This window comes from Trichosurus vulpecula, chromosome 5 (assembly GCF_011100635.1).
Source record: "Trichosurus vulpecula isolate mTriVul1 chromosome 5, mTriVul1.pri, whole genome shotgun sequence".
In the NCBI taxonomy this organism is placed as follows: domain Eukaryota; kingdom Metazoa; phylum Chordata; class Mammalia; order Diprotodontia; family Phalangeridae; genus Trichosurus; species Trichosurus vulpecula.
In genome coordinates, this window is record NC_050577.1 from 66,777,105 (window position 1) to 66,787,363 (window position 10,259).

The following is a 10,259-nucleotide window of genomic DNA, read 5'->3' on the forward strand; positions in this document are numbered from 1 at the left end:
AAGAATCAAGAGAAGCACGAAAAGGTAAACAAGAAAGAGCAATCATAAGGGACTTACTAAAGTTGAACGGTTTTGTTTACATTCCTACATAGAAAGATGATGTGTATGATTCATGAGACCTCAATATCATAGTCGCTGAAAGGAATATGCATATATGTGTATACATATATATACATTTGTGTGTGTCTATGTATGTATATATGTAGGTGTATATATGTATACACACACACATAGGGCACAAGGTGAGTTGAATATGAAGGAATGACATCTAAAAAAATAAAATCAATTTAAGGGATAAGAGAGGAATATATTGAGAGAGGGAGAAAGGGAGAGATAGAATGGGGTAAATTATCTCGCATAAAAGTGGCAAGAAAAAGTGGTTCTGTGGGAAGGGAAGAGGGGGCAGGTGAGGGGGAATGAGTAAATCTTGCTCTCATCGGATCTGACCTGAGGAGGGAATGACATACACACTGAATTGGGCATCTTACCCCACAGGAAAGAAGGAGGAAGGAGATGAAAAAGGGGGCATGATAGAAGGGACGGCAGATAGGGGGAGGAGGTAATCAAAACAAACACTTTTGAAAAGGGACGGGGTCAAGGGAGAAAACTGAATAAAGGGGGGGATAGGATAGGAAGGAGCAAAATATAGTTAGTCTTTCACAACATGAGTATTGTGGAAAGGTTTTGCATAATGATACACATGTGGCCTATGTTGAATTGCTTGCCTTCTTAGGGAGGGAGGGTGGGTGGGGAGGGAAGAGGGGAGAGAATTTGGAACTCAAAGTTTTCAAAACAGATGTTCAAAAACAATAACAACAAAAAATTTTTTTTTATGCAACTAGGAAACAAGATACATAGGCAATGGGGCATAGAAATTTATCTTGCCCTACAAGAGAAGAAGGGAAAGGGGGATGGGAAGGGAGTGGGGTGACAGAAGGGAGGGCTGACTGGGGAATGGGGCAATCAGAATATATGCCATCTTGGAGTGGGGGGAGGGTAGAAACGGGGGAAAAATTGTAATTCAAACTTTTGTGAAAATCAATGCTGAAAACTAAATATATTAAATAAATTAAAAAAAAAAGAATTGCTCCTGCTGTGTTCCCTTTGACAGTCTTAGGTCTTTTCTTGGCTCATGGTAAGGCAGGAAGAAGGAACAATTATGTGGTATCAGTTATGTGATTAATTATGTGATCAGTCACCCTGTGATATGATCATACTTAGATATGAAACTCTTTAGAGAACATTTTTCCCCTCACCAGTTTGTCCTTTCTTGTTTGTTTTCTTCTATTTGAGTAGAACTTATGTTTTGTCAAGTCATCTGATCAATAGCTTATCTGGGTATATTCAAAAATAAAATGTATATCCCTTTGTTTACATAGCAACTATTTCAGATCATCTATTCTCTGTCACTGGCAGAGATCTTTTAAAAAGATCTTAAAGATAATAACAGGTAATGAATTTTTCCAGGGTAATTTTGCCTTTATGAAATTTTTGCCTCTGGTTAATTTTGGTACATAACCTCTGCTTGACACTTCCTTGTTCTTCTTTTACATTTATTAGTATTTATGTTTTAGCCATGAAATTGTGTTTCTTTTTAAGTGGTGGGAGATAGATACTGTCTCCAATTATAGGATACTTAGAGACTTTACATTTTTTGTTCAACTCTTTTCTTCCATTTGGTTTTAGCTTGGAGTCATGACATATACTGATACAGGGAAATTGAGTCCAGAAACTCAGTCTGCTATTGAACAAGAAATAAGAATACTTCTAAGGGTAAGACTATTCTTTTTCTACTTTTATTCATGTAATATGAAGGCATGGTGTTCATTAGAAACATCTGTTTAATAAAAGATAGTATATGTCTTCTGATTTTGTGCTTTTCTTCTCCATGTCCTCCCAGTGATCCTCAGTGAGAGTCAACCCAATTTCTAGAGTCCTTTCTGTCTTTCCACATTTCATGAGTATCAGTAGTGTTCTTCATCTGTTTTCTCACTTTGACCAAGACCAATCCTCTGTCTCTTTTTCCAGTCATACATGTCCTCACTTATACAGTATCATTTGGATAGGTCATCTTTGGAAATATGCCACAACTCAACTTGCATGTGGCCACTAAGTGTTATTCTGTTCTCTTTGGTTCACTTGTAAATTTGATTCTTCAGTGACTATGGTGTTTAAGGATTTGCAATTACATAACATCTATGGGAGATCATTTGTATTTTTTTTAAAAAGATGGATTTATATGTTGAAAAACAGCTTGAAATTGTTGGAAGCATTCTTCAGTTTCCAAATGCCCTCTGGCCCATGTCCATTTATAGTGTTTGTCCTGAATAGGCATACTAATTCAATGGACTGGACATCCAGTTACATATTATTGCCTTAAGAATGGATGTCTTAGTTTTTCCTTCATTGATTATGAGGCCAGTCTCTTACGAAATAATTATGTATCTCATTGAGAGCATCCTATGACATTCTGCAACTGGATTGAACCAGTGCAGTAGTGTCTATGAATAGAGGCATCTGGAATATGTCACCATCTTTAGGGACTCCCTCTTGTATTTGGAACTTGCTCTACCCCAGTTGTTAGTTTTTGTCTCTTTTTTAATGACTTGCTTATTTACTCAGTCACTGAATGGTTATGGTTATTTCTATAATTGCATTTACCAAGAAATCTTGTATGATCTTAACATGTGAAAGACTTCTTGTTGTGGGAAAGCCTTTAAGAGTGCACCCTGCTTTACTGAGTCAAATGCTCTCTTTTTTTATTGTTGTTATCTATTACTTATTTGTTTTTAACATCAATTTTTAAAAAATTTTGATTTTCAAATTCTCTCCCTCCCTTCCCTGTCCATTGAGAAGGCACTAAGTAATATATCAGTTATACACATGAAGGCACCAGTATATCAGTTAGACATGCGAAGGGATGCAAAATGTATTTCCATATTAGCCATGTTGCAAAAAAAAAAAAGAAAAAAGAAAAGAAGTGAATTAAGTATGCTTCAGTCAGCACTCAGTTTATTAGTTCTCTCTCTGGAGATTTACAGCATTTTTCATCGTGAGTCCTTTGGAATTGTCTTGTATAATTGTATTGATTATCAGATGTTTTCCTTTAATAAACAGCAAATATGATAGGCCCCTAACAATCATCTGTGCTGTTCAACTATGTGAATGTTAAGATGTCATGCTTTCACATTTTCATCGTTTTGCATTCCTATATTTTATAAAGAGGAGAAAATGCTCATACTCTTCAGCGATTGTTCCTTTTTTCTTTTTTTAAAACAAATTTACTTTTGGATTCTACAAAACAGGGTTTATTTGAGCAGCAGGGATCTGTCTCACCTCATGTTATTTAGTCACAGTAGACAGAAATAAGGGTTAATTTTATTGAAAGTCTTAACAGTATATACTAGTACAATGGAAATCTAAGTCTGTTTTTTAAATGTTCATACATTGGTTTATTTGGATTGGTTTCTACTCAAAAATATCTTCAAATAAAAAGGTATTTCATGGAACAGAAGAGAAGTCTAGGTGGAAACTATGTTCTCTTCAAAACAAATCAGGAAGGAGGGGGAGAGGTACTACATATTCATCAAAAAGTTAGTAATAAGCAACTTAACTGTTCTAGGATTACAGGTATAATCATGTTTTCTAAATCACAGTTGCCACATAGCTGTGATTCCATAATATTTAATCTCCTTATATGTATTCCAAGGCCATATTTAACATATATAACCACAAGGTATTACATGATCCATGGATGGATAAATCTATAAAAGGCCAGTATTGTGGCTAGGTTAACTGCAGGCCATATCCAGTCCTCTGAAAATGGGGGTCTAAGGTGAGTTGTTAAAATTATACAAGTCACAATATGCTGAGTTTTGCAGTTAAAAAAATAATCCAACAGTTTTCCAGGGACAAAATCATGTGTTGAAGTCATTCAACATTGATGCCATGTTCCATCAAAACAGAAGTTGCACAGTTGGGCTCTCTTTGGACAAGCTCTGTGGTTTTGCCATCATTTTATTTTTAAAAATTTTATTCACAATGTAAACACCAAAAATAAAGAGCATTTTCATACACATAGCTGAACACAAAAATGCATTTTCTGTGTGAAACTGAATCTTCATTTCAGAGTTTTTTAATTAAATTTTGCTTGTATAATTTTAAAACTGTCCTGCTCGTCTTTGTTTCCTTATGAATTTCTTTCTGTTCTCCCGTGCATTTAAAAAAATGTTAAAATGGCCTTTTTTGGTCGTCCCGATACACTCATAACAGGCATAATCAGGGAGAGCATGAATATGCTACATCATATGTCCTTTGGAAATATCGTTGGTCATTTCATCTAAGTTTATTGATTTCATTCTAAATCTTTCAGAAATGTGTTTCTTTACAATGTCCTTTTCGAAATTATTCTGCAGTTTCTGCTTATTTTACTAGGCATCAGTTTATGCTATTAAGGATTTTCCGAAACTGTTTCTTTTGGCCTATTAATATTCCATTACATTCTTATACCATAATTTGTTCAACCTAGTGGTCTAAGAGGAAATCTAAGGTACCCTTTCAGATTCTATTTCTTTTTTTCCTCTATCCCTTTTCATGATCAGAAATTTTTGTTTATTACTATTTCCTTGGTATGATACTCTCTCTTAATTCCCTTTCTCTATCCTCGGCTGAGTTTGATGTGTTTTTTCACCATACTCTGTGTGTGTGTGTGTGTGTGTGTGTGTGTGTGTGTGTGTGTGTGTGTAGTATTTGCACTATGTGATGGGTAACTTCTCTTAGTCCAAAAAAGACTCAGTCTAAAATCCTGCGCCAAACACTTATATGACACTGAGCAAATCATGTAACTGTTGTTTGCCTCAGTTTTCTTATCTGTAAAACGGGGATGATAAAAACACCTACCTCCCAGGATTGTTGTGAGGATCAAATAAGATAATATTTGTAAAACGCTTAATACAGTGCCTGGCATATAGGACATGCTATGTAAGTGCTAGTTGTTATTAAATCAAATAAATGATTTTTAAAGTAGTGAGCAATTAATGCAATGGGATTTTTATTCTCTGCCTTTCCTTTAATCGTGTCACTGTATAAGTATGGTCTTTTGTAGAATATTGTTTATGGGAACCTCTTCCTATTCCCTTCTCATATCTTCATTACATACACTCGATGCATGTGTAGATTATTCTCAGAAAGTCTATATGGAAGAGAAAGTAGTGCAGGGTGTGGTGACTTACATCTGTGAATTTCTGCTATCAGAAATAGTGAAGCTAGTGGATTGCTTGGTGCTCATGAGTTCAGAGTTGCAGTGTGTTAAAGCTGATAGCATGTACCAATATGGGGAACCATTCATGAGGGGGAAGGGACAAATATGCCCAGGTTGGAAAAAGAGGAGATCAAAGCTCCCATGCTGTGATCAGTAGTGGAATTGGGTCCATGAATGGCTACTGTACTTCTTGCCTAGGCAAGATAGTGCGACCCAGCCTTTACAGAGTTGCATAGATTGGTAATCTTTTGTTTGCTTTCTGATGGCATTGGGTAACAAAATCTATTTTTTTCTCTGTGCCATTGGTATTTTCCTTTGTCAAATACTTCTAGAATGTCTTGTGCCTTCAAAATTGTGTTACTTCCAGCCAGATCCTCCTTTGTATGTTCCTCGTCCAGCTGTTTTTTTCCATGGTATATTTTCTTCAGTGATAGTACCACTTTTTCTGGCAGCAGATCTGGGTCATTGAGTCCACATGTGGTAGATTCATTGTCCTTGATGGTGAAAAGAATTTATCATAAAAATCTTTACATATTTTCTTTCGTTTTCATCTATTTGTTGTCCTTTTTTGAGTTTTTATCCTTTAAACATCCTTAGAACGTTTTTCACCAAGCTTTCTTGAAGCATAATTGTTCCTTCCATTAATTCTCACTTTTGTGAGGTGATATGGCTCCTCATCTTTTACTAACCTTCCTTTTGATGATATTTTATTAAAATAAGTTTTATTGATGCATTCTGTTTTTGTCACAATTTCTAGATATTGTGCCTACCCTTTTAACAAAGACAATATTTAAGTAAAACCAACAGAATATATGTGATATTGAAAATCTTTTATTTCTACTTATACCAAAAGGAGAAAGATGCTACCTTATTTCTTTTCCAGAGTCAAGATTGATCATTATAGTTACTCAGCATTCAGCTTCATTTACACATTCTTTTTTTAAAAGCATTATTGTAGTAAGTGTGCATATTGTTCTCCTGATTTTGTATACTCCACTCCACATCAGTTCATTTGAATCTTCTCGTGTTTCTCTGAATTTCTTGTATTCATCATTTCTTTTTTTTTTTTTTTTTCTATTTGTCAAATCTTTATTGGGTAAGTGGGAAAGATTGGCAGGGTCCAGTTTAGTCCTTCTTGGCAGCAGCCTTCCTCATGGCAGCTAGGACGTTGCTGAGCTCCTCTCTCTTCCTCTTGGCCCAGATGTGAGTTCCCACCCTTTTTTTGATGAACTTAAGGGCTCTCTTATTCTTAGAGACCTTTAACAATTCCATGGCGTGCCTCTCATAAGGGGCAAATCCACACACTTCCCGGATCATATCTCTCACAAACTTGGCGTGTTTGGTCAGGCACCCACGGCGGCTTCAAAACGTTTTTGGTAACTTTGTGGCCCTTGTTGAGGCCCACGGCCGTGGGGTGTCGGATGGCCTTGGCTGCAGCGCGTAGCCCCAATGCAGCCACAGCAGAAGCCATCATTTCTTATGCTGCAATAATGTTCCATTTTGTTCACATAGCAATTCACCATTTCCCAATCGATAGGTCCTTGCTTTCCTTCCAGCTTTTTGCTATGACAAAAAATGTTGTTGCTGTAAATATTTTGTTGTATATTGGACTTTTATTTATGTCTTTGACCTTCTAGGGACACATACCCAAGTAATGAGATCTCTAGGTCAAAAGGTATACATAGTTTAGTGACCTTTCTCATACAATTCAAAATTGTTTTCCAGAATTATTGGACCATTTCACACAATTCACTAAGTATACATGTGCACCTTCCAATCTTCCTCTTTTTTTTTTTTTTTTTTGCAAATGATTATATTCTAAATTGGTGTTTTTCTTGGCTGCCATATTTTATACTGCTTGACAGGGAAATCAAGTATTTGCTTCTGAGATGGTGTCTCTAGGCTTGTTATGGCGATTGATTTACATTGGTTAAACTGCTTTAATAAATTGGCATAATTGGTTTTGGTGTCCATTCTTCTGTTTCCCCCTTTTAGCATCATTTTTTATGTGGGTTGCTTAGTTTAAATTTCATGCCATATCTTTACTTTTTTAACTTTTTTTTATTAACTTTAATTTTTGTTCTAACAAGTTAGTGATCTGACTATGGAGAGAGATAGGTGATTTGGGAATAATTCTTACATCATTTCCTAGCTGACAAAATATGATAACTTTCTTTTTTTTGTTTATCTCTCCTTTGCAACAGAGACATATAAATCACCTGCAGTTATTATTATGGTAGTATTTTTGCCTATTTATGAGTACTACAACAGAAGAGCAGATAATCTAAGAAATGTTGTTTGTTATTGCCTTTTAATGCACAGCAAAACTACTCCACTAACACTTCTGTTTGACTTGCAAAGAATAACGAATCATACTTCCATTTAGTAACAACTTCTTTTTGTCTTTTGTTTTCGTGCGTGTGTGTGTGTGTGCGTGTGTGCGTAGACTGATATTTTTTACTTTTTAGTGTATCAATAAATAAATTGTTTATAGATAACTCTACTCTTCTTAGCATGCTCAGCTCCCATTTATGCCATTTGCTTCTGTTCTTGCCAGTTAGAAAAGGTGAGAGCAGAGTGGGAAGCACAGTTTTATTTGTCACTTGGTTGTAAAGGTTGTAATCGTCAAAGACTTAATTACTAAGTTTTTAACTTATTGTTAATGAGTTCCTCAGTACTTAGCTAGGTTGCTTCTTGTAAGGCAGATGTAGTTTGTTGCTGAGACCCTACTCAAAGCCCTTACAGTTCTGAAAAGCTTGGATATTTTGCTGGTATACCCTATAATCCCCTCCTGACCATGATGAAATATTGCGACTAGGATTTTATGGAACATAAATCTCACATTTTAAAAATTATTTTCCTTTTTAATTTTCACAATAGTAAATTTTTTGAGGTTTTGTGTTTTTGCATTTCAGGACTCATATGAACGAGCAAAAAACATCTTGAAGACACATGCAAAAGAGCATAAGAATCTAGCTGAAGCTTTATTGACTTATGAGACTTTGGATGCCAAAGAAATTCAAATTGTTCTTGAAGGGAAGAAACTGGAAGTGAGATGATAAAGCCCTTCTTATAGATTCACACGTGGTTTTATTTGCAAGAATGTAAATCTAGCAGTGTAGTAGTCTCCTTATGCGATAGCTTTTTTTCCTTTCCTGATGCGTGCTGTAATGTATTAATGATGTTTTCAAGGTTATAATATACTTTATTGTGAGCCTTTTGTTACATTTATCTGATTTTGGTTCTTCTCAGTGACACCTAGAACAAATTAGCTTTCCATAACAAATATCATTATAGACAATGAAGAACTATCAGGATTGAATACGGCTTATTTGAGAGACTTCATCAGACCTTAAGTTGGAAGTAATGCTGCAGCATCCTTTTCAAGGCTAGCTGTGCTGCTAGATGTAGAGGGAAAATGATGCTCATGTGGAGTATTTTGCGCTTCATGACTTGTTAAAGGATCATCTTTGTAACTTAATATTATCAATGGTTTTTGGCACAGAAATGAAGTTATCTAGTTGTAAACTCTGTATTTGTTAATTTCAAGGGGAGAACTCATAATAAAATCCTAGTTACATTCTACAATTACAGCAAATGGTTTTTTTAATCTGAAAATTAGGGAATTTGGGCATAGAGACTAATGCAAAAATTTGAAACATTATATCCTTTATGTTATCTATATTCTGCATATCTCTTTGTATCACCAAATTTGTCACCAGTATAAGGGGAAATTGTCTCATCCCTGGAATTTTGTTATAAGCAAAAAAAAATTTTTTTTGTTATTGCCCCCCCCCCCCATGTTTATCCTTGTGTAATTATGCTAGGAAGCAAAGAAACACAAACATTTTGTTCTGAAGGATCCATTAATAGTACATGTTGGCCTTTGTCAGAAATTGGGAGTTGTTTATATTTGGGTCAAAATTTGGCTTACTGAAAATGAATCAGTTGTTCTCTGCAAAGATTCTTGAATGCATTTTATTTAAACCAATAGAGAAATATGTTTCAGAGCAGTGTCAATATACTGCCGCTATAACAAAACTATACCCTTCAAGTGACTTTCATTAATAGATGTGATTTTTTAAAAGAACTACAATATATGCATGTTCTTTCTTATAGAAAATGAATATAATTGAACATGTCTCTCTCAAAGATATTCTTGACTTACTTGAAAAATCTCATAAGGATTTCAACAACAATATGTACTTGGGTTACATAAAATTTCATTTACCATTTCAGTAAACAGCATTTGTGCTGTCAAAATAGCAAAACCTTCATGAACTGATTATGATCAGGTAAAAAATGTTGGTTTCAGCAACATATTATGTTTCTAGGTTTTTTACATGCATTTTAATGGGAGTACTTGGTTATTTCGTAACTACTGGTTATGAACGCTTCTAACTATAAGTGTAGAAGATCTTAAACATTAGCATATTTTAAAAATAGTTTATACCAGTGAAAGTGACAATTTAAGATCTGAATAAGTACCTCACAAAGATGGAATAAAGATCATCTTTTTCTACAAGAAATTTTTCTCTTTTGTAATTATGCCACTGATCCCCATTTTTTAGCCAAGAATATGGTTTCCTTTCCTTTCAGAACAAATGCTTAGTACAGCTTTATACATGGTTTACTGTTTTCCAAATAGTCTCAAGAATCTTGGTGGTCTGGAACATTATCACAAGTGAGAAGCTAGCCTGTTAGAGTTATATGTATTGTGGTAACCGTGCTTTAGGGAAAGGAACCTCAAAAATATACTTTGTTTCTGTTTCTGGAACAATAAAAAATTTTAATTAGGTGTCTTGTCTTTTTTTTCCTCCAAGATATATTATTTATAAGTTTTTAACTTAAAATTCTTTAAATTATATATGCAATAAAAGCATAATTTAGCATTTTAGTCAAGTGAATAAGCTTTAGAGCTTTGATTCTTTTCCCACAGAGAAATATAAACTTTTTTCTGGTTGTCTATGGGGAACAAAAGTATCACCACTCTATTCCA

The 10,259-nt window shown here is 34.7% G+C and overlaps 1 protein-coding gene across 1 annotated transcript in view; it reads left to right on the forward strand.

Moving 5' to 3' along the window:
- The window catches only part of YME1L1 (YME1 like 1 ATPase), a 43,898-nt gene extending 33,840 nt beyond the window's left edge, over window positions 1-10,058 (forward strand). Inside the window, exons 18-19 of the mRNA XM_036759467.1 lie at window positions 1,687-1,773; window positions 8,176-10,058. Of these exons, the coding sequence (XP_036615362.1) occupies window positions 1,687-1,773; window positions 8,176-8,319 (231 nt within the window). The 3' untranslated portion in view covers window positions 8,320-10,058. The remainder of the gene's footprint in view (window positions 1-1,686; window positions 1,774-8,175) is intronic.
- Window positions 10,059-10,259: the final 201 nt, after the last annotated feature.